The sequence below is a fragment of the Abramis brama genome (genome assembly GCF_963993115.1).
Source record: "Abramis brama genome assembly, chromosome: 13".
NCBI lineage: Eukaryota > Metazoa > Chordata > Actinopteri > Cypriniformes > Leuciscidae > Abramis > Abramis brama.
The window spans coordinates 31,562,636-31,586,933 of record NC_139975.1 but is presented as its reverse complement, the minus strand read 5'-3'; the positions used below and the strand labels follow the sequence as shown (position 1 = coordinate 31,586,933).

Below are 24,298 nucleotides of genomic sequence, written 5' to 3'. Positions count from 1 at the left end.
CCCGTCTTATATCTCTGAGTTAGTCCATCTACACACACCCACTCGTTCTCTTAGGTCAGCTGATAAACTGCTCCTATCTGTGCCTAAAACAAAACGTAAACTCAGAGGGGATCGCGCTTTTGCGGTGGCTGCTCCAAAATTGTGGAATGATCTGCCTCAGCCGGTAAAACAGGCCACTTCAATCACTCATTTTAAATCTCTTTTAAAAACTCATCTATTTTCTTTGGCCTTTAACACCAGGAGTTGACATTTAGCTTTTTATGGTTTTGCAGTTTATGGTTTGTTTTATACGTTTTGTTTTAATTTATTTCACTTTGTATTTTATGCTGCATGAGATGTGTTGTTTTGTATATTTGTTTATTCTTGTGTACAGCACTTTGGTCTACTTCGGTCGTTGTAAAGTGCTTTATAAATAAAGTTTGATTGATTGATTGATTGATTGAAAGTTCTGTTTTCTCCGATTTGAGGTACAGTGGATAACTTTGGTTATACCAGCTATAATCGTCTAGATAGAAAGGTCATCTTGGACTTAAATTGAAGCTTATGAACTTGGGAAGTTTTTCATGTACATTTGAGGCAGTGATGTATATAATAAAATGCTTGAAAATGATCACTTTTGATGACAATTTGTCAGGCGGACAGACATTTTTTAGACTTTTGGGGTATGTTGAGGGTGATATTTGACAGAAAAAAGGTAGCAATGCCCAGAATCTTTTTCTGCTAGTTTCCTCTATGTGTCAGGATACACCATGCAAAATTTTAGGGTTATATGGCCATTTATGTAGCTGCAGTACCTTTATATTCACAATTACATCATTCCGCCAAAAGCTTTTCCCAAAAAGGGTGTTTTTTGGCCCCTGAGACCAAACGGGGCCGAGTTGGGGGTGGTCATTATTAACTTGTGATGGCCCAAGGTATAAGATAATAGGAAATAATAGTGAAAAAAGGTAGCAAAAAACATCCTGAGGAGTGGACCTGGCTCCCGGCCTATTAGTCACCATTTCAATCCGGTGTGTGATCCAGCTCACTGTCACCGAACGGGTCATTGATTGATGATGTAAAACTCCAGACGAGTTCCCTTTCAAGGGAACTCGCGTTGCGTCGAGTTTGACGCTATGGGAACGCTTTGCGTGATGACGTCTTGAAGCACATGTAAAATCAGTCCAATGGTGTGGCGGAACGTCAGAGGCGGGTGACGTCACGTACCAGGAAGCTATAAAAGCCGGCCCGAAACAGAGTCTTCAGTTGCGCTCTGTGTGAAATCTGTCTGTATATTTGGTGTTGTCTGTCTATATCATATATATATATATATTCAGTATGGCGAGCGAGCAGCAGTTTAGAGTGTGTGTCCATCCCTGCCCGCGTTATTTAACGGGAGGTGACACACACACTCTTTGTGTTGTTTGTTTGGGAGAGGAGCATGCCCAGTCAGCACTCGAGGGTGGTGACTGTGTGCATTGCTGTGCGCTTCCATTGCGTACGCTCCGATCCCGCTTGGCTCGGTTCAATCCCGACCACGCTCCCCAGGGCTCGGGTCCCGCCGCTGCCGAGGCACGGCGTCGATCTCAGACCTGGGGTTCACAGATGGATTTATCAGTGGATGTTGAGACGGGCTCTGCCTTATCTCAGCATCCGTCTGATAGATCCAGTGCCTCTTATCAGGGTGTGGAAGCACGCGTTGCGGTTTCTTCCCCCCCGATAGAGGTACCAGTACTGCAACTATCCAGCTCTGAGGAGTTGGATGTTGTGAGTATTGTAGCTGAGTCTGAGGATTCGCCACCTCAGTCTCATGCGTTTGAGGAACTGCTCGATGTCATTACTAGAGCTGTTGACAGACTGTCTATTGAGTGGCCAGAAGATAGGCAGGACGTTCGTTCGAAAAGTAAGCTCGACGAACGCTTCCTGCCATCTCGTGCGCAGCCCCAGCGCAGAAGCCTGCCGTTTTTCCCCGATCTCCACACCGAGGTGTCGAGATCGTGGGCGAAACCAGTGTCATATCGAGTGTATACTGCACAAACATCACACTATTCATCCATTCACAATTATAAAGAGCATGGTTATGGGGAGATGCCGAAGGTGGAAGAGACGCTCGCGAGCTATCTCTCTCCAGCAACGGCATCTTCTCTGAAGGCTCCTGCACTTCCATCCAAGCCAGTAAAAGTTACTTCTTCCCTGGTTCATAAAGCTTATGCCGCCGCCGGTCAAGCTGCAGCGTGTTTACATACAATGTCCATAATGCAGGCTTACCAGGCTGAGTTATTGGGTGATTTTGAGGAGGGCGGGGGTATTAGTGCTGATACGGTGTCTGAACTGCGTAGAGCCACGGATTTGTCTCTCAGGGCCACCAAGGAGACGGCTAAATCCATCGGCCGCTCTATGGCAGCCCTGGTGGCCACTGAGAGGCATCTGTGGCTCAACTTAAGTGACATAAAGGACAAAGAAAAACATGTTCTTTTAGATGCACCAGTATCCACGCAAGGGTTATTTGGAGACGCAGTTAATAGTGCTGTAGCGAAGTCACAAGAAGCTTCAAAACAGGCAGCTGCACTTCAGAAACTTCTCCCCCGCCGTTCTTTCTATGAGGCTGCTGAGCGGGAGCAGCCTCACTCCTCTAAAAAGAGCGCTGAGCACCGCGCCACTCAGAAACAGAGCGTTTCCTCCCGTGCTCCCCCACAAAAATCTCGGGGACACGGAGGGCGCTCTCAAACCCAGCAGTCTTCGAGGGGTAAAACGGATCTGCGGACCGTTATTACCGCCAAGAAGGCTGCTGGGAAAAAGTCCTGATGTCTGAGGGCTCAGGACAAATGAGGGTAGTCCCCCCGAAGCAGAGCGGTTAACACCTCTTTTCACGGTGCCCGTCTCTCTTCGGTGCCCTCAGGGGACCGTTCTGCCAACACTGCCGCATCCGGCGTTACAGGGCGCAGCGGTCTCCGGCGAGCACATATCTCAAGGTCCACCCGGAAACGTAGTGGCCTCGGGATGCCCGCCCCCTCTGAGGAGGGTGCTAGAGCAGTCTGTTTGGTCGTTCCCTGCCGGTGCGCCGTTACAGGGCGACGAACCGACTGCTCAACAGCAGGAGAAAAATACGGTGCCGTCTCTCTTCGGTGCCCTCAGGGGACCGTTCTGCCAACCCTGCCGCCTCCGGCGTTACAGGGCGCAGCGGTCTCCGGCGAGCACATATCTCAAGGTCCACCCGGAAACGTAGTGGCCTCGGGATGCCCGCCCCCTCTGAGGAGGGTGCTAGAGCAGTCTGTTTGGTCGTTCCCTGCCGGTGCGCCGTTACAGGGCGACGAACCGACTACTCAACAGCAACAAAATCCAGAAACCAGTCTCGAGAGACTGGTACCTCTAGTAGAATCTTTGACAGCGTGGAAGCTACTGTCAAATGTTTCTCGTTGGGTCCTGCAGACCGTGGAAAAAGGGTATTAGATACAATTCTAGTAACGCCCACCGCGGTTTATGGGGGTCCTGCCCACAATGGTGGGCCCCGAGCAGGTTCTGGTTATGGAACAGGAAGTAAACACTCTGTTAGAGAAAGGGGCCATAGAATATGTACCTCCCTCCAACAGGGAAACCGGGTTTTACAGCCGGTACTTCATAGTTCCAAAGTAGGACGGGGGATTGCGTCCCATTTTAGGTCTTCGAGCTCTAGTTCAAAATGTTAACATTGAGACAATCGTGCCACAGATTAGTCCGAGGACTGGTTTGTCACGATAGACCTCAAGGACGCATATTTCCATCCGTCCGTGTCATTGGAAGTTCCTGAGGTTTGCTTTCGGGGGCAAAGCATACCAATATCGAGTTCTTCCATTCGGCCTGGCTTTATCACCCCGCACTTTCACCAAATGCGTGGATGCAGCTCTGGCGCCTCTGCGCCTCCGGGGTATTCGCATCACGAACTACATCGACGATTGGTTGATTTTAGCTCAGTCGCATTAGATGGCGGTTCAACATCGAGATGTTGTTCTCGCCCATATGAAAGAGTTGGGGTTACGGCTGAACGCCAAGAAGAGTGTGCTTCTCTATTTTAGAGGACCACTTTTTTAGGCGTGGTTTGGGATTCAGTGTCGATGCAGGCGCGCCTGTCATCGCCACGCTTCGATCCTGGCAGCTGTGAGAAGTGTAAAGCTAGGCCAGCTACTCACTGTCAAACAGTTCCAGAGACTGTTGGGTCTCATGGCAGCAGCTTCCAACGGGATGCCTTTTGGACTGCTGCACATGAGGCCCCTGCAGTGGTGGCTCAGGACCAGAGGGTTTTCCCCGAGGGGCAACCCATTTCGCACAATCAAGGTCACGCGGTGATGCCTACGTGCCTTGGTTATGTGGAAGAAACCTTGGTTCCTGTCCCAGGGCCCAGTGCTGGGAGCTCCTTGTCGTCGCAAACTGCTAACGACGGATGCTTCCCTCACGGGTTGGGGAGCGATCCTGAGGGTCGCTCATCTCAAGGTCTGTGGGAAGACCATCATCGTTCCTGGCATTCTATAGCCTAGAGATGTTAGCTGTCTTCCGGGCTCTGAGGAGCTTTTTCATAGGTCTCAGGGGACACCATGTGTAGTACATAAGGACAACACGTCGGTAGTCGCCTATATCAAGGGGGTTTGCGCTGGCACGCCATATCCTCTTGTGGTCCCAGGGGAAGTTGCTGTCACTCAAGGCAGCCTACATCCCCGGGGTCCAGAATATAGGAGCAGACACTCTGTCGAGACAGGGGCCGAGGCCCGGGGAATGGTGGCTCCACCCCCGAGGTGGTGGAGCTGATATGGAAATTATAAGTGGATCTGTTTGCGTCTCGAGAGACGTCTCACTGTCCACTTTTGTTCTCCCTCACGCATCCAGCTCCTCTGGGACTGGATGCTATGGTACAGACGTGGCCGAGGCTACGTCTGTACGCCTTTCCCCCAGTTGCTCTGCTCCCGGGAGTTCTGGAAAGAGTTCGCAGGGACCGGGTTTCCCGATCTTGTGTCCCTCCTCGACGGGCCTCCTCTGGAGCTACCCGTCAGGAGGGACCTTCTGTCCCAAGCAGGGGGCTCGATTTTTCACCCCCGACCAGAACTGTGGAACCTGTGGGCTTGGCCTCTGAGGGGGCCCAGCTCATAGAGTCAGGTCTCTCAACTGAGGTTGTTGAGACCATTCTACAGTCCAGAGCTCCCTCCACGAGGAAACTTTATGCCCTGAACTGGAGAGTATTCACCTCTTTGTGTAGTGACCGTCGGTTGGATCCAGTCAACTGCCCAATTGGTACAGTTCTGGAGTTCCTGCAGGACCGGTTCACTGCAGGTCTGACCCCGTCCACTTTAAAGGTTTATGTGGCGGCCGTAGGTGCTTACCACAGTCCTTTGGGTGGAATGTCTGTGGGGAAAGACCCCTTTGGTATCTCGTTTCCCTCGTGGCACTTGGAGGTCCTCCTCCCTTTCGAAATCGGACCAGGAGGCGAATAATTTGCTTTGTCCTGTTCGGGCGTTAGACGCGTATGTCCACAGAGCTGCCCTGTGGCGTAAAAGTGACATTTGCTCCCCTAACAAGGGAGGTCCAGTGTCTAAGCAAAGGATGAGCAGTGGGTGGTTGAGACTATCTCACTTGCTTATGAGGCGGCTGGACAGCCTTCTCCTTTGGCTGTCCGGTCGCACTCTACGAGGAGTATGGCGGCCTCTAAGGCCCTTATATCAGGAGTTTCGTTACAGGACGTTTGTGATGCGGCAGGCTGGTCCTCACCGCACACTTTCGTCAGGTTCTACTCTCTGGATCTAGACTCTGCTCCAGGGTCTCATGTTTTGTCTTCCTAGTGCTGCTCACCAGATTTCACACAGGACAGACATTTGTAGCTATGGAGGCGTTGGTATAGACGTTCCCATAGCGTCAAACTCGACGCAACGCGAGTTCCCTTGAAAGGGAACGCCTCGGTTACGACTGTAACCTCGGTTCCCTGAAGAGGGAACGAGCGTTGCGTCACCTTGCCATATCTCCTTCATGCCTGTCAACACGACTTCAGACTTTACGAAGCTTTCGTTTTCTGTTTCGGGCCGGCTTTTATAGCTTCCTGGTACGTGACGTCACCCGCCTCTGACGTTCCGCCACACCATTGGACTGATTTTACATGTGCTTCAAGACGTCATCACGCAAAGCGTTCCCATAGCGTCAAACTCGACGCAACGCTCGTTCCCTCTTCAGGGAACCGAGGTTACAGTCGTAACCGAGGCGTTTTCTTGCGTGTCCGTTTTTAGCGTGTCTTACAGCGATGATAATGTTCGTACAGTCTGACAAGCAACAATCGTAAAGGACTATTATACGTCACACAGTGTGCACCCGGCTTAAGGACACACAAGGGTTAAGTTAACTCTAAATTTTACATTTAAGTGTGATTGATCAATGTGACCCTACAGTATTGTTATTGAAGAATAATTTACAAAACTGAATTAATCTAGAAGCAGAAGCAGATTTAACTGTGATTTTCTGCTGTAATAAACAGTTTAACTGGTAAGATCCTCAGAGGAGTTGTGCAGCGATTATATAAGAATGGAAAGACTGTGTCATTGAAGGTGGATGTGAATGTGAGTAAATGTGTGTTAGTTACAGGATCAGAGAATGACACTGTTCCTCTGTCATAGTCCATCTGAACTCTCACACGCTGAAGCTTCTGTTTAACAGTAAAGACAGTGAGGTGTTGCTCTGGGGATTGTGAGCTGTATTTGCTGTCTATGTACTGCACACACCAGACATTAGAGTCAAAGAAATCCTCTCCCTTCCTTTGGTTTGATGCTGTGGTTATTCCAAGACTCCAGTATGTATTGTCTCCAACCTCCACATCCCAGCAGTGTGTTCCTGAGTTAAAGCCCTCAGATCCCAGGACACATGGATACTCATCAAACCTCTCTGGATTATCAGGAAGTGTTTTATCTTCATCACTGACCGACACACTAGTCAGATCAGCAGAGAGTGTGAGACAACGATGTGTTGTGTTTGGATCCAGAGTCAACGGAGCTGCAAAGAGAATAACATCAGATTACAGGATGAGATATGATGTATTAGAAATGTAAATGTAAAACACATAAAGACTTCATAAATCATTAATCATAAAATCATGACAATGGTCTCTCAGTCACTGTCAGAATGGATTGAGGCTTCAGGTTTAATATATTTTAGGTTAAATAGACTTTTCATTATGAGTTCACTATATGATCTGATGATTTTCTGAAATACAATTGTAATTATGTGATTATTAAATATATTTCTATCAAATGTTGATGTTGTGTGTGTTTAAATCTGAACTATCTTCTGCACTGGTGTCAAATCTGCTGAGACTCACTGTGTTGGACAGTTTCCAGCATCTTCTTCCAGACTCTGAACGGCAGGTTACCCAGATAACGCGACACATGAATCAAAGCCCCAGAACTCATCCGTGGATCCGGCTGTGAGATCTGGACTCTGAGGAACATTCAGGAGTCAGAACTGCAGTGAATGTGAGTTCAGATCCACTGAGAGAAGAGATACGAGCAGCTCACTCACCTTTCCATCGTGACTTTATAGTTCTGGAAAATATAGAGTTTGAAAACATTTTAATATCTTATCAAACACTCTCAGTGTCAATGAGTCTCTCTATACAAGTTGTTTTCTGCACAGAGAATGAAGCCAGATTGATTTGTCACCTTTAGAAACAAGACGTCATTGTCTTTCATCATCTCCTCCATGTATCTGATTGTGTGTGAAAGAGCTGAGATGTGTGTGTTCATCTCCTCCAGCTTCTCCTTCATCCTCTGCTTCTTCTGCTCCTCTTCCTCTCTCATTGCAGTGATTGTAGCTTCTTCTTCGTCTCTGAGAAACTGATGAAGCTTCTCAAACTCTTCTTTAATCTGACGCTCTGTGTGCTCAGCTTGAGACTGAAATCAAATCACATTCACTTCAGTCAGCGCTGTATGAACACACACTCCACTAATGTCAATAATAAACTCTGTGTGTGAATGTTGAGTATTTAACTCTTTATATCCTCACCTTGATGTGTTCAATTGTTTTATCACATTCTTCTTTCATTTCTTCTCCATGTTTGAGCTTGTTTTGTAAGGACGTCAGTGCTGTATTAAATTCCTCCTACAGGTTAAGATGAAAATCTGTGAAACTTATGCAGCTCTAAGAGGTTTAAACATTGTATGTTTGGATGTTTTTATTGTTATATTATTTATATGTTGAATGGGTCATTGTCAGGAAGCATTTGTGCCTGAAAATTGCAGGACATATATTTTTTTAATTATTTAATTTGGAAAGGAACATCAAGAAATCACGTTTTCATTAAACAAATATGGTTTTTCCAATGGCCAATTCTTAATTATTATATCCATGCAGTTGTAAATTTGTGGTTGTGCAAATACAAATACAGAAAGCGAAAGTATGTTAGTATCAATCACTTTTTGGTATGTCTTGTAATTAATCACATATTATTAATGAAAAAAGTTTAATAACCCATGACATATCTATTTTTTCAATACATGTTTTGTGCCAATGCTGTTTCATTCAAGAAGATTTGAACATCAGAGCGGTCAAAGCTTAGTGCAGAACTATTTTATATCAGTAAATTATAGAGATTTAGTCTGAGTAAAAATAAATACTGGTCTATATACACAAATAGTACTCTGTGTTTAGCACTGTATTCAGCATATGAAATGAGAGATATTTGTTTTACCTTGTAAGATGAAAGCACTTCACTGATGGGTCTGAATGTGTGATTGGTGTGTTTCTCTGAGTCTCTGCACACTAAACACACAGGCTGTTTGTCCTCCAGACAGAAGAGTTTGAGTTTCTCACTGTGTAAACTGCAGATCTCCTCAGATCCTGATGAACGTTTCTCATTTCCCTCCTTTATCAATGAATCACACAAGTTTTTTAACGCTAGATTAACTAAAGGTTCACCTTTAGAGGATCTTCTCCTGCAGAGAGGACACTCCTGAGTTTTCTTAGTTTTCCAGAACTGCTGTAGACACTCTTTACAAATACTGTGACTACAGGACAGAATAACAGGAGTCTTGAAGATTTCACAGCAAACAGGACAAGAAAGCTCTTCCACAGATTTTGAATCCATTTCCTTGATTTGTAAAAGATCCAATGATGTACAATTTACTTTCACTTTCTAAAATTTGTTTTAAAGAAAAAAATAACTATTACAATTAAAATCTAATCTGGGTTAATTCAGAAAAAAACAAAAATGCTATAATATAATGTGTTCTCCTCTGTTCTTCACAACACTGACTCGTTTTAGCTTTCAGTGAAACTGAAAGGCAGAAATAATGATTAGTCACTTCCTGGTTGGTTTTGTAAGAGGGTGGAGTTTCTGAAGACAAACTGGATGTATAGTTTTATCTTTATTTTATTTGTGCTTTCAAGCATATTCTGGAAACAAAGAAAAGGACACATAATCACATAGACACATAATCAACATATATTTAGAAAGCCAACACTTAAGAGTTTACAGTTGAAGACTTAGAATTACTCAGACTGTTATTAATATGGATAAATATAAGCTCAAACATGAAAACAAATAATGGTTTATTTATTCCCCCTATAACTCCCCTGCACTGTAATGTCTGGCGCAGAGAACTGCCCATTCATGATTCTATTGTTCTCTTTGGCGAATGTTAGCACCTCTGCCAGTATAAGACTTCTTCTTCATTATTCTTTTATCATTATTTTTTTGTTTTTATTCAGCCATTATTAGCCTTTATTCTGAAATTTATTGGCTTGCCCATCAACACCAATTTCATCCCAGATTCGTTAATCCACCTATTACCTTTAAAAAAAGAAAAGAAAAAGAAAAGGCATGTTCTTGGGACCTTATGTAAATTCTTGTAACAAAATAGATTATGAAATAGATATCTCCTGGCATGACAGGTGAATTAGAGCTACAATTAACTTCAAGCTACATAACACACATGAACACTTAGGACTATATGGGTTGACGAGGGCATGGCCCATATGGAGCAGGTAGCTTCCAGGGCAGTGCTGGTTCAGGCGGCCAGGGCAGAGATGGCCCTTCATGCAGCCGGCAGTTCAGGAGACCAGGGCGGAGCCAGCAGCACAGGAGACCAGGGTGGAGCCGGCAACACAGGAGACCAGGGTGGAGCCGGCAGCACAGGAGACCAGGGTGGAGCCAGCAGCTCAGGAGACCAGGGCAGAGCTGGCAGCTCAGGAGACCAGGGTGGAGCCGGCAGCTCAGGAGACCAGGGCGGAGCCAGCAGCTCAGGAGACCAGGGCAGAGCCAGCAGTTCAGGAGACCAGGGCGGAGCCGGCAGCACAAGAGACCAGGGCAGAGTCGGCAGCACAGGAGACCAGGGTGGAGCCGGCAGCTCAGGAGACCAGGGCGGAGCCGGCAGCTCAGGATACCAGGGCAGAGCCAGCAGCTCAGGAGACCAGGGCGGAGCCGGCAGCTCAGGAGACCAGGGCGGAGCCGGCAGCACAAGAGACCAGGGCGGAGTCGGCAGCTCAGGAGACCAGGGCAGAGCCTGCAGCTCAGGAGACCAGGGCGGAGCCGGCAGCACAGGAGACCAGGGCGGAGCCGGCAGCACAGGAGACCAGGGCGGACTCGGCAGCACAGGAGACCAGGGCGGAGCCGGCAGCTCAGGAGACCAGGGCGGAGCCGGCAGCTCAGGAGACCAGGGCGAAGCCGGCAGCTCAGGAGACCAGGCCGGAGCCGGCAGCACAGGAGACCAGGGCGGAGCCGGCAGCTCAGGAGACCAGGGCGGAGCCGGCAGCTCAGGAGACCAGGGCGAAGCCGGCAGCTCAGGAGACCAGGGCGGAGCCAACAGCTCAGGAGACCAGGGCGGAGCCGGCAGCTCAGGAGACCAGGGGGGAGCCGGCAGCTCAGGAGACCAGGGCGGAGCCGGCAGCTCAGGAGACCAGGCCGGAGCCGGCAGCACAGGAGACCAGGGCGAAGCCAGCAGCTCAGGAGACCAGGGCGGAGCCAACAGCTCAGGAGACCAGGGCGGAGCCGGCAGCTCAGGAGACCAGGGGGGAGCCGGCAGCTCAGGAGACTGTAAATATTCTTTATTCATATGATGATACCCCAACTCGCATGAAAATCACACACAAACCCTATACTATCATAATCGTGTGTTTAGATCAGGGCGGAGCCGGCATTTATGGCATATGGAGTGTGCCTTTATTGTGGCAGTGATGAGGGTGATGATGAGGTGCAGGTGTGAGTGATTGTGAATGATATGCAGGTGCGGACCAGGAGGGATGCTGGGACGTGTAGTGAAGAGGATGGTGACTACATGGAAATGTGACAGCTACACCTGCTTTGCATGTATAGGCTACTGTAAACATTCTTTATTCATATGAATATACCCCAACTCACATGAAAATCACACACAAACCCTATACTATCATAATTGTGTGTTTATTCTCTTCGTTTTTTGATGTGTAGAAACATTTCTTTGACTTTGTTTTTCACAGAGCTCAGAACGAGGAAGTGTACAGGATATCCAGAAGGGCAGGAATTATGGTCATGTTTTACTCACGTAAAATAATTGACATCTGTGCGGCGAATGAGAGAGCGCTGAGATCATAACTGATGCAAAACAGGAAGAGGAGAGACAGAGTGCGCTCTGAATGCTCTTTCAGCTCTTCAGATCGCATAATTCAGTGAGAAATGAATAGAAATGGAATATTTTATGGTTTGTTTTTAGAGGATGTGAGTTAATTTAATTTATTCTGAACATCTCAGTGATATGGCAGCCCATGCCCGAGTCAGCCCTGCAACCCTGTTGGTAGAAAGTGGAAATATGCACTCATCCCAGATGGCAGAGGCTTTACCAGCGTCTCTATTGTGCAGCACATCCCGGTCCAGCAGCAAAACCAGGATCACCTGCTCAGCTCAATAAAATTCTACAGAAAATGTTTTATTCCAGTCTGTTTTATGTACTGTTAATTTAAAATGTTATTATGTTTGTCTGTAACTTATCTTGTAAATAGTTGTAAAAAGTACTCGAAGTAAAAATGTATATAACAATTTATTTTGTTTCATTTACAAATTAATTGACATGACAGAAATAAATGCATAGAATAATATATTTATTACATTTACAAGTTATAACTTGCATAACAAAAATGTATAAAACATTTTCTTTGATTCATTTACAACTTGCATTACAAAAATAAACAATGCACAGAAATTATTTTTTGTTTCATTTACAAATTATAACTTTCAGAAAAATAATGTATACAACATTACAATTCATGTACATTTTTTTATTTACCTAACCAAAAGTTTATCTCTCTACCAGTCTCTCAAGAAGAGAAAACTGTCCATTCTCTCCCTGCTCTCCTCTCTTCTGTCTCTCTCTGAAACTTCACGTCCTCCTTAATTATCTCGATCAGCTCATCCTCTCGGTCTCGTTTTCTCTTGGCTGGTGCTGGCTTCTCCTCATCCTGGTCATCGACTGCTCATCTTTTTTAATAATTTTATGAGCAACATTCATCTTTCATTTTCATTCAATGTACAATATAATATTACAAGCTGAGATACTAGCTCGGCTCCTCAGCACAAACCTGTGCTTTACATTTATTCATTTTTTAGCATTTAGTAAATTTATTTGTAATAAACACTTTAAGTGGGCTATTAAAAAAAGTATTTAATGTATTGCGTTAAAAAAAATGCAAATGGAGGGAATGTGGCCAGGACACCGGGGTTAAGTCCCATGGGATTTTTAATGACCACAGAGAGTCAGGACCTCGGTTTAACGTCTCGAAGGACGGTGCTTGTTACAGTGTAGTGTCCCCATCACTATACTGGGGCGTTAGGACCCACACAGAGCACAGGGTGAGCAGCGCCCCCTGCTGGCCTCACTAACACCTCTTCCAGCAGACACCTAGTTGTCCCAGGAGTCTCCCATCCAGGTACTGACCAGACTCAACCCTGCTTAGATTCAGTCGGCAACCAGTCTTGGGCTTCAGGGTGATATGGCAACTTTCTTACTACATCACTTATATCACTAAAAAGTTATTATTATAAAATAATTATTATACAAACTGCTTTATGTGCAACAGTAAACACAGTGTTAGTGTTAACTACCAAACGGTGTTAGCACATAGATAGCAAGGTATATATATATATAACCATTCCCAAGACATATCAAGCTTTTCAATCTCCTAAATGAGAGTCGTCACCTGTTGACAAAAGCTAAAAAAAATTAACAAATGATTATTGAACTTCAAAATATTAGGAGAGATCTGAGGTTTCTTAGAATTTGATAAGGACAGAGTAACCATACAATGATCCATAAGTGGGCAAGCTGATACAGTCTGAGACATCTTTACATAATTCACTAGAAATAAGCCAATAATCTAGTCTCGAGCATTGTCCGTTTCCTGAGGGGTTAAACCATGTATGGTTTAGCATGAATGCTATTTGGGTTATTTACCCTGCAGTAATCAACCACATTTATTGTTGTACACAAATTCAATATAGTATCATTATACACTGAATGTGAACTTCTTTGGGGTTTCCGGTCTAAACATGAATTAGGGCCTATATTACAGTTTTTCTCGATTGCTTAAACACATTTCTTGAAACTATGCCTCGTATTCTCAAAACTATAAACACAAATCCATAACGTCTCACCCAATTCCCCAAACATCCTATTTTCAGGTCAAAATGAAGCTCTACACTCAAAACCATTCACTCTTGCTGAAAAACCAAACTTTGCCCTCAGACTGGACACACAAGCACTCAAAATCACACACACTACAACATAGTCTAACACACTGGTGCAATAATTCAAAACAACATTTCCAAAACTGGTAAATTATGTTGCTTGTGGTTCCCCATCACAAACCTTTTCACATGATGAACACAAAAGACACAACCAGTGGATACACTGGCACATTTTTATTCATACACAGAAAACACACACACACACAAATATATTTTTTTTCCCTGTTTTACTCTTTTTTTTTTTTTACTCTTTTTTTTTTTACTCTCTCCTCTATTTTTTTTAATTATATTTACTTACAGTAAGATGTGTGTGACCAACATATGACAGTAAAAGAGAACACACAAACCATATTCTAATATGGAATTCGAATTGTATTGGAATGGTAAAGAGTGTTGGGACGTGACAGGAAGGTCTCCACTATAAAATATGATGGATACGTCTAAGAATGTTCCACATATGGTTGAAATACCATCATTTGCCTAGAAAGATAACATTCTGGGAGTCAAGACTATAAAGAAGAAAGGATGCCCTCCCTTCACTGTCACTGCAGCCACACTGTGTGACTGTACGACTGCTGGCCTTTTCTTGCAAGAAAATAAACCTCATCAAAGACAATTGGAAATGTTTGTCTCTTATTCAGTAATAGAATTTTGTTTGCCACCACACCTCCCTGAAGGTTCTCGAGGCGACGGTAAAGCGACTCAAATTTGGCCTTACTCGTAGCCGAGCCTCCCTCATAGTCACACCATTGACAAAGACATGGGCAACTAGAGTGGCTTGAATTTCATCTGAGACTGCTTGTCTTCTTGTCCTTGCCCTTCCTCCTCATTCTTATCCCTCTTCCTTCATGTCTTTCTGGATCCATTGTTCCAAAACGCAATAAACTGATTTGGGCCCTTTTATATATCTATTGAAGGTTCTGATTGATGTGTGTTAAATTTTGACTCTTAGTGTTTCCACGTGGATAATTGTGTGCTAACTGAGCTGAAGCTGTGCTGACTTGAGTGAACAATTTTGAATGCTAGTGCTTTCTAAATGACAACATGGTCTAAGCAATGAGAAATGAAGGGATTTGTGTGTAGAGTTTTGCAGTGACAGTTCAACAAATCTGACTCATGTGTCAAAACATTGAATAGTGTTTATAGTTTAGTGAAATGGGTGTGCTTTTTGATAAATGGCGTTATGGTTTTGAAATTTTAGTTCAAAAGCCTGGTTATAGTGTTTAAGCAATCGAGAAAAACTGTAAACTCTCCCCCCATCATCACATTTTCTGAATTATAAATTATTTTCCATTCGTTAACCAGATTACCAAGTTTCTCAAACATTTCTCTATTTGCCACTTTGTTATAATAATAATAATATATAACATTATGTAATTTATTTCCACAGCTACCACTAACCAGTAACCTTCTGTATTCCCTTCATGAACAATTACAGAGCCTTCAAATCTGTTAAATAATAACATCACACACAAACAAAACTAAATCACCCCATTGTATTTTCCAGAATTTTTCATCATTCAAAATAGAATGAGTCTCTTGTAAGAAGACGCAATTTGCTTTTTGTTCCTTGCAAAATAAAAAAATATATATCTTTACGCTTAACACTATTTTTGGTAACGCTTTAGATTACAGCCCGGAAAGTACTGCGTAATTAAGACAAATTTACAGCGTAACTTTCGGTAATTATAGTGTACGTATAAAGTACTTGCATGTAAGTATAAGGGAACAATATGTAAAGGTTGGGGAATAAAGGGGTAACAACCAGGAGAATTAAAAAAATATTTATACTGTAAGTATTATAGAACTAAAGGGTACTTATTCTACTATTATGATACAACAATCTTACATTTGGGAGCAATTTAGCGAGAACATACACTGTGTACCTTTTTGAAATAATTGTGTACCAATACATACTGTATAGGCTTTTTAAAAATTACAGGGTTCATATCTATGCATTTATACAGTGTTTTTTTTTTTTTTTTTTTTATAGCAAAAGTTTAAGTTTGGGCTTACATGTTTCAAGGCAAGTAAAGCTAAAACTATTGCAATTTTTTTAAATACTGGGAAATATACTCTTGTTCCATGTAATTACAGGGTAAGTGGTGCTTGTTACCCTCTTGTTCCATGTAGTTACAGGGTAAGTGTGACATTGCGGGCCGTAAATTAAAGTGGTGCTTGTTACCCTCTTGTTCCAGGTAAGTGCAATAAAAATACATACACATAATCTAATATCACTGATTCGGAAGCCTTTATTTAAAAAAAAAAAAAAAAAAAAACGTATTGCAGTTGGTCTGAAGCGATAGTCTACAGTTTAAAAAGTTTACAATATTGCAATTTTTCTTACTAACACCTATCGTTTCACTTCAGAAGACATTGATCCATCCACTGGGGTCGTATGGATTACTACAGTTATTGCAGTATGTGCTGATTGATGCTCCAACTTTTAGGAACACATGAGAGAGAGCTTGCATTATATGTATTCCCAGAGATGTATTTTTTATTTTTCTAAAAACCTTCATTTGTGTAATCTGAAGAAGGAAAGTCGTATACATCTTGGATGGCATGAGGGTAAAATATGAGTAAATGGTGAGGATGTATTTCAGGGTGTACTGCATTTTATTTTAATACATAATACAGAATAGCAAGAGACATGATTTCTTCTTCAGATTCATCAGTGGAAAGAAAGAAAAAGAAGAGGAACAAAAGGAAGAAGCCAAGCAAGAGAAAAAAAGGGGGGACAAAACGTGCTACTTTCTGTCAAGACTTAAGCATTTGAAATTAATTGTTGATTTAAAAAAAGCAGTTTTAAACGAAAAAGCATTGTAAATCTGTTTTGAATTAAGTTGTTTTTCAGGTTTCCGAGTCAGGGATATAAGATTGTGTATGTATTTATATTGTACTTAACTACATGGAACAAGAGGGTAATAAGCACCACTACATGAAACAAGTATCTTTCCCCAATATTTAAGCAAAAGTTGCAATTGTTTTAGTTTTTGTTTCACTTTTGTTAAAAAGATTACTGTATAAATGCATAGATATGTACCCTGTAATTAAAAGCCTATACAGTATGTATTGGTACACAATTATTACAAAAAGGTACACAGTGTATGTTCTCGCTAAATTGCTCCCAAATGTAAGATTGTTGTATCATTGTAGTAGAATAAGTACCCTTTAGTTCTATAATACTTACAGTATAAATATTTTTTTTTAATTCTCCTGGTTGTTACCCCTTTATTCACCAAACTTTACATATTGTTCCCTTATACTTACATGTAAGTACTTTATAGGTACACTATAATTACCAAAAGTAATATGTAAAATCGCTTTAATTATGCAGTAGGCTACTGTAATCTAAAGCATTACCCTATTTTTTAACCCCCTGACATTTAAAGATAGAAAAGAGATAGACACAGATTAATAATGTAAATGTTACACTATGAACTCGACTTCATTTTACAGTTTTTCTCAATTGCTAAAACACAATTTCTGAAACCTTGCTCCATTTTCTGAAAACATTAAACACAAAACCTCATCTTCAAGCACTATTTACAAAACCTCTGACTCCTCTTGCAAACTGAAACTTTCGCCTCAAAACAGTTTTACCTGTGTTCAAAATCAAACACTGCTCTCAAATCATAAACAAAGTGATCAAAATGATATACACTATCAAGCAGTCAGTAAACAATACACAAAAAAAAAAAAAAAAAAAAAAAAACCACATTGTTCGAAACATATAGTTCTCAGGGAGAAGTACATTTTTAATTTCAAAACAAATTTCATATGTTTCCGTCAATGTCTTTTGATGAACGAAAACATGTTCTATCATAGTAGCTCAAAATTTATCAGAAATTACTACTCTGCTTTGCTCTTTGCAATTTGTTTTTGTTCTTCCTCCTCCTTGTACTGTCACGATCCACACTCGGGAAGAAGGGAAAGATCCAAGGGTGCAGTATGAAATGTTTAATAGGGAAATCCTTACTCACAACAGTCCAGGCAGGGGTCAAAACCAAAGAAGCAATCCAACAAGAACAATACAAACAGACAAGAACAGAACTCTGAAGTGGCGTGATACATACAACAAGGACTCCGTAACAAACACTAAACAGGCAGGGTATTAATACACAGGGAAATGACAATGATAATGGCAAACAGGCTGAGTGCAATGATCAGTGATAAGGGACAGCTGAGTGCAATGAAAAGACAAGGATCATGGGGAATGTAGTTCAAGAGTGTGCTGGACACCGTGAGGAAGGAGGACATCTAGTGGTGACCCAAAGAACATAAACCAGACACTGTGACATAACCCCCCCTCTACGGAGTGGCTCCCAGACACTCCAAGACAGGACACGGAACAAAACAAGAGTTCAGGAGGGAGGTGGCACGGTGGAGGATCAGGGGGAGGGACGGGGGGCCAGGTCCATGAAGGGAAACAGAAACAGGGGGTAATAGACTCAAAGGGGGCCAGGGTGACACAGACAGTACATCGGGGAAACAGGGCGAAGCAAACAGTCCATCCGGTGGCCGGGGCGAAACGAACAGTCCATCGGGCGGCCGGGGCGAAGCGAACAGACCATCGGGCGGCCGGGGCAAAGCGAACAGTCCATCCGGCGGCCGGGGCGGAGACTTTCCCTCGGGCGGCCAGGGCGGAGACTTTCCCTCGGGCGGCCAGGGCGGAGACTTTCCCTCGGGCGGCCAGGGCGGAGACTTTCCCTCGGGCGGCCAGGGCGGAGACTTTCCCTCGGGCGGCCAGGGCGGAGACTTTCCCTCGGGCGGCCAGGGCGGAGACTTTCCCTCGGGCGGCCAGGGCGGAGACTTTCCCTCGGGCGGCCACGGCGGTGAAGACCCCTCGGGCGGCCACGGCGGTGAAGACCCCTCGGGCGGCCACGGCGGTGAAGACCCCTCGGGCGGCCACGGCGGTGAAGACCCCTCGGGCGGCCACGGCGGTGAAGACCCCTCGGGCGGCCACGGCGGTGAAGACCCCTCGGGCGGCCACGGCGGTGAAGACCCCTCGGGCGGCCACGGCGGAGGAACCGGAACTGGCACCACCGACTCAGGCACTGGAACTGGCACCACCGACTCAGGCACTGGAACTGGCACCACCGACTCAGGCACTGGAACTGGCACCACCGACTCAGGCACTGGAACTGGCACCACCGACTCAGGCACTGGAACTGGCACCACCGACTCAGGCACTGGAACTGGCACCACCGGCTCAGGCACTGGAACTGGCACCACCGGCTCAGGCACTGGAACTGGCTCAGGCACTGGAACTGGCACCACCGGCTCAGGAACAGACACCACCGGCCCAGGAACAGACACCACCGGCCCTGGAACCGACACCACCGGCCCAAGTGTGTGCGTAGCCCACACACACCACATGGCTGTGGCCATAATGGCCAGGGTCACGGTCACTGCGGGCTCAGGAACAGACACAGAAACAGACACAGGAACAGGCACTGGCTCCGGCTCAGGAACAGGCACTGGCTCCGGCTCAGGAACAGACACTGGCTCCGGCTCAGGAACAGACACTGGCTCCGGCTCAGGAACAGACACTGGCTCCGGCTCAGGAACAGACACTGGCTCCGGCTCAGGAACAGACACTGGCTCCGGCTCAGGAACAGACACTGGCTCCGGCTCAGGAACAGACACTGGCTCCGGCTCAGGAACAGACACTGGCTCCGGCTCAGGAACAGACACTGGCTCCGGCTCAGGAACAGACACTGGCTCCGGCTCAGGAACAGACACTGTGGGTCCAAAAGGCATCTCCAGGATTCTGGCCAGACGCTCGAAGTAATCTGACAATGTCCCAGACGCCACCGGCTCAGGAACCGGAACAGACACTGGCTCGACGGCGGCCATCTTGTCAGGGAACACAGGCTCGGCAGACGTGACGTGAACACTCTCGGCGGCGGCCATCTTGTCTGAAGACACAGGCTCGGCAGACGTGACGTGAACAGTCTCTGGCTGGGCAGACATGACGTGAACAGACTCGGCGGCGGCCATCTTGTCCAAAGACACCGGCTCGGCAGGCGTGACGTGAACAGTCTTGGCACTCTCCAGGATCTGATATAGCCTTTCGAAGTACTCCAACAGAGTTTCAGCTGCCTTGTCTATCTTAGACTGCACGGGGACCTCAGAGACTGGGACCACCGGAACAGGGACCACCGGAACAGGGACCACCGGAACAGGGACCACCGGAACAGGGACCACCGGCCTCGGGACCACTGGAACTGGGCTGGAAACCACCAACCCAGGGTCGAAGAGGGGCCAGAGTGGAGAGTGGTGTTGGTCTTTCTCTCGTCCACCTCCTCTACTGCGGCCTCCACGGGTCCCGCGAAAAATGACCAATCGGGTCCCCTCAAAACCTTGCCCCCTCTCCCGCTCGGTGGCTGGGGAAGAGGCACTGGTAAACATACTGCTGGATCTTGACATGACGGAGTCCTTCTGTCACGATCCACACTCGGGAAGAAGGGAAAGATCCAAGGGTGCAGTATGAAATGTTTAATAGGGAAATCCTTACTCACAACAGTCCAGGCAGGGGTCAAAACCAAAGAAGCAATCCAACAAGAACAATACAAACAGACAAGAACAGAACTCTGAAGTGGCGTGATACATACAACAAGGACTCCGTAACAAACACTAAACAGGCAGGGTATTAATACACAGGGAAATGACAATGATAATGGGAAACAGGCTGAGTGCAATGATCAGTGATAAGGGACAGCTGAGTGCAATGAAAAGACAAGGATCATGGGGAATGTAGTTCAAGAGTGTGCTGGACACCGTGAGGAAGGAGGACATCTAGTGGTGACCCAAAGAACATAAACCAGACACTGTGACATGTACCCCTATTTTTACAGTACTGTACCCTGCATCTCACAAACTTGTCCTTTGTCTCTGTGATACTGTAATTCTTGTTCTTTGTTGATATGAACCTGCAACCAGTCAAAATCTATTGAGCAGTCAGTGCTGTTAACAAATGGAAAGCACAATGTTCAGGGCCATACAATTTGTTCATTGTACAGTACACAGCCTACAATACACTGTACTACAGTATACAATACTGAAAGAGACAAAAATCAAAGGAGTAAACGTGATCAATGTGCTTCTTGTCTTTGGGCATCATTTGAAACAGGTTAAATCAATGTTGAGTGGTTGTGTTCAATCAATGACGTGCTCTCTATTTGTATTTGTATTTGATTGTTGCCACTTGTGTTTACCAGTATGGATGACATGTGCATTAGAGTGCAGCAATGTGTTTTGAGAATGAGAATGCGTTTAGAGTTTTGCTGAAAAGTCTAAGTGAGATCTGCAAATTGTGTTTTACCATGTGAAATGGTTTAAGGTATTGACAACAGATTGCACAATTAGCTAAATGAGTTCAGGCAACTGAGAACTTTGTTCAGCCAATAGGTTTTAGTGTTTTAGCAATTGAGAAAAACTGTACAATGCAGGAGGAAACATGGTTTCCTAAAGAACCATAAAACTAAACCACACCAGCTTATTACAACAGAACTGTAGTTACCTTTTCTTCAACAACGTTAATCATTGCGGCGAGCAGTACGAGGCCGGTGGGGTGATTAATGATGAACGACACCTGCATCTCTCACGGAGGAGCGGAAGCATTAAGGAGGAGTGACGACTGTGAAGACCGAGAGAGGCCAGGCCTGGATTTTATTTGATGTTTTGTTTCGTCCGCGAGGGGCTGCTGGCTTATACTTTCGTTTTGTATTTGTTTACAGTTTTTCTCGATTGTTTACACACATTTTCTGAAAGCATGCCTCATATTCTCAGAACTCTACACACAAATCAAAAAACACACACACAATGGGCAAAACCCCTCAATTCTCCTGCAAAATGAAACTTTACATTCAAAACAATGTTATTTCTTCTCAAAATGGTATTTTGTTTTCAAATGACACACACAAACCATCATATGAATAGACATTTATAAGAACCAGTTGAACACTGATGTGCTCAGTGTAAAACACTATGATGAATGCAAAACACTTCTCCATTCATCATAATGACTTAGGCCTTTTTTTTGGCTCAGTGTACAGTACTTACTACAGACAGTACATATAAGTGTGTTGTAAAATATTTGAAAATATTATTTTTATACTCAGAACACACAAATACACGGTAACAAATACATTTTATTTTTCCCACAAAAACAATGTACACAGTGTACATCCCAACCAACACAAAGTTGGACATACAGTGGTCTACATACAAAACAACAGAATAATTTACTGTATACAGTTACAGTTTTTTTCAATTGTTTACACGCAATTTTGAAAACCAGGTTCTTTTTTTCAAAACAGAATCACAATTATCCAAACACCACACTCAATTTGCATAATTCCTAGATTGTTTGCAAAATGAAACACTTCAGTCAAAACATATACACATATTTGTGAAAATGCTATTAGTTTTCATTTAATCAACACAGTCCTCAATGATCAGACACTATTGCAGCCAGTTACACACAGCTGTGATAAATAAAAAACACATTTGTAAAAAAACTAATTTTAGGAAATAGCATGTGCTAGATTTTTGGCCAGACATTGTTATGTAAGGGATAATTTAGATGACAAAAAAAAAAAAAAAAAAAAAAAAAATAGTGACATACCCACACCATTCTTCATGATTAGTTTGAGATATAGGGAGAATGTACACACATAGGCCTACTATAAACTTACAAAGCACTGCACAACACTGATGCTGCAGACTGAATATTTCAAGTATTTATTTCAATACTTACACAGTATTTCTTACCATAATCAGTTACAGTAATCAACCAACAATGAAATCAATGAAACATATAAAATCTGTAGACAAATAAAAATTACTGCATGAAGTACATACACTTTGACTCTGAAGAAAAACTACTGTAAAAGCAACAAGAATACTGTAACTATTCATCATCTCTCCATCTGGCTGGATCAGGCCATAAGATTTCATCCACATCACAGGCTATGTCTTCAATGGCATAAGTCCTTCCCTACCTCTTCCTCTACCTAGGCCTCTTCCTCTATCTCCTTCTCCTCTTCCTCTACCTGGGCCTCTTCCTCTACCTCCTTCTCCTCTTCCTCTACCTGGGCCTCTTCCTCTATCTCCTTCTTCTCCTCTTCCTCTACCTGGGCCTCTTCCTCTACCTCCTTCTCCTCTTCCTCTACCTCCTTCTCCTCTTCCTCTACCTAGGCCTCTTCCTCTATCTCCTTCTCCTCTTCCTCTACCTGGGCCTCTTCCTCTACCTCCTTCTCCTCTTCCTCTACCTGGGCCTCTTCCTCTACCTCCTTCTCCTCTTCCTCTACCTGGGCCTCTTCCTCTACCTCCTTCTCCTCTTCCTCTACCTCCTTCTCCTCTTCCTCTACCTGGGCCTCTTCCTCTATCTCCTTCTTCTCCTCTTCCTCTATCTCCTTCATCTCCTCTTTGAGCTCCCCCTCTCATTCTCACTCTTCTTCTTTTTCTTCTAGCTCCTTCCATTTTTGTTGAAGACAGGTGAACTCACCTGCTGCCTTTTATAGCACACCTGAGTGCTGCGTTTTCAAATTAGCACATGTGTGCTTCCACACCTGGTGGTTGTGTTTATCCAATTTGTTCATTAGTGTTGTCATTGGCAATCCGGGGCTTTGTAATGACAAGGAAGTAACCTCACAATCCTTAACTGTGTCTAAGGTGTGAAAATGTGTGTAAAGTTTTACAAATCACTGTGTGTAATGTTTTGCAAAAAGGGTGAAGCAGACATTGTGTGTAATGTTGTGCAAATCTGTGGAGGTGTTTTGCTCCTTGGAGTAGAATTTTGCAAATTGTGTGGAAATTTTTATTTTAGTGTGTAAACAATCGTAAAAAACTGTAAGGTGATGATACACAGGGCAACTTTTTGAGCAATGTTGCAGGGCAATCTTGCCGAGTGATTGTTGCTTGGGCACATTCCCATTGAAAATGGGCAATACATTTCTATCTGGAAAATTTAGATCGGTCGTGGGCTCTGTGTCTCATCTGGTTGCCCGCTGATGGCAACATTGCCCAGCAACATTGCTCAAAAAGTTGCCCTGTGTATCATCACCTTTACAGTAAAAAAAAAAAAAAAAAAAAAATCCAATGTTGCCATCCATTGCTCCATTGAAGAGCTGACCTGTTGCTCTTTTATGCTAAAGCTCAAAGATTGCTAATTGTAAAACTGTGTGACGGGTGTTTGCCCATGTGATTCATTCTGAGTCAGTGTGCATATTTGAATGGCAGTGTGTTGCTTGTGAAAACAAGAGATTTTCTGCATGAAAATTGTGCCAAAAGCAGAGAATTGTGTGTAGTGTTTTGAAAAAAGTGTGTTTTAGAACTGCAATTTGAGTGTAAAGCAGGAATTGTGCTTGTAGTTTAGCAGAATTGGTTCAGGCGGTTGGTGAATGAGTTACATGTTGTGGTCATTGTGTCTCAAGTACCAGTATTTGTGTGTAAACAATTGAGAAAAACTGTATTTTATTACTAAAGTCTTTAAATGTTTGCCGGTTCCCGCCTTCTTCTTCCCACAACATCTAACCTCTTTACAATCAGATTATTCCATCTGATATAGTGACAAACATTGAATATTTTAAC

At 44.2% G+C, this 24,298-nt stretch overlaps 1 protein-coding gene across 1 annotated transcript; it reads right to left on the bottom strand.

The window, feature by feature from the left end:
• Positions 1-6,436: 6,436 nt before the first annotated feature.
• LOC311094714 (E3 ubiquitin-protein ligase TRIM35-like) lies at positions 6,437-8,149 on the bottom strand (the record flags this gene model as incomplete). The annotated part of the gene is made up of 5 exons (XM_084132841.1): positions 7,987-8,149; positions 7,644-7,874; positions 7,504-7,526; positions 7,304-7,422; positions 6,437-6,978 (listed from the first exon to the last, which is right to left on the bottom strand). Exons 1-5 carry the CDS (start codon positions 8,023-8,025, stop codon positions 6,437-6,439), a joined length of 954 nt encoding a protein of 317 aa, XP_083988967.1. The 5' UTR covers positions 8,026-8,149.
• Positions 8,150-24,298: the final 16,149 nt, after the last annotated feature.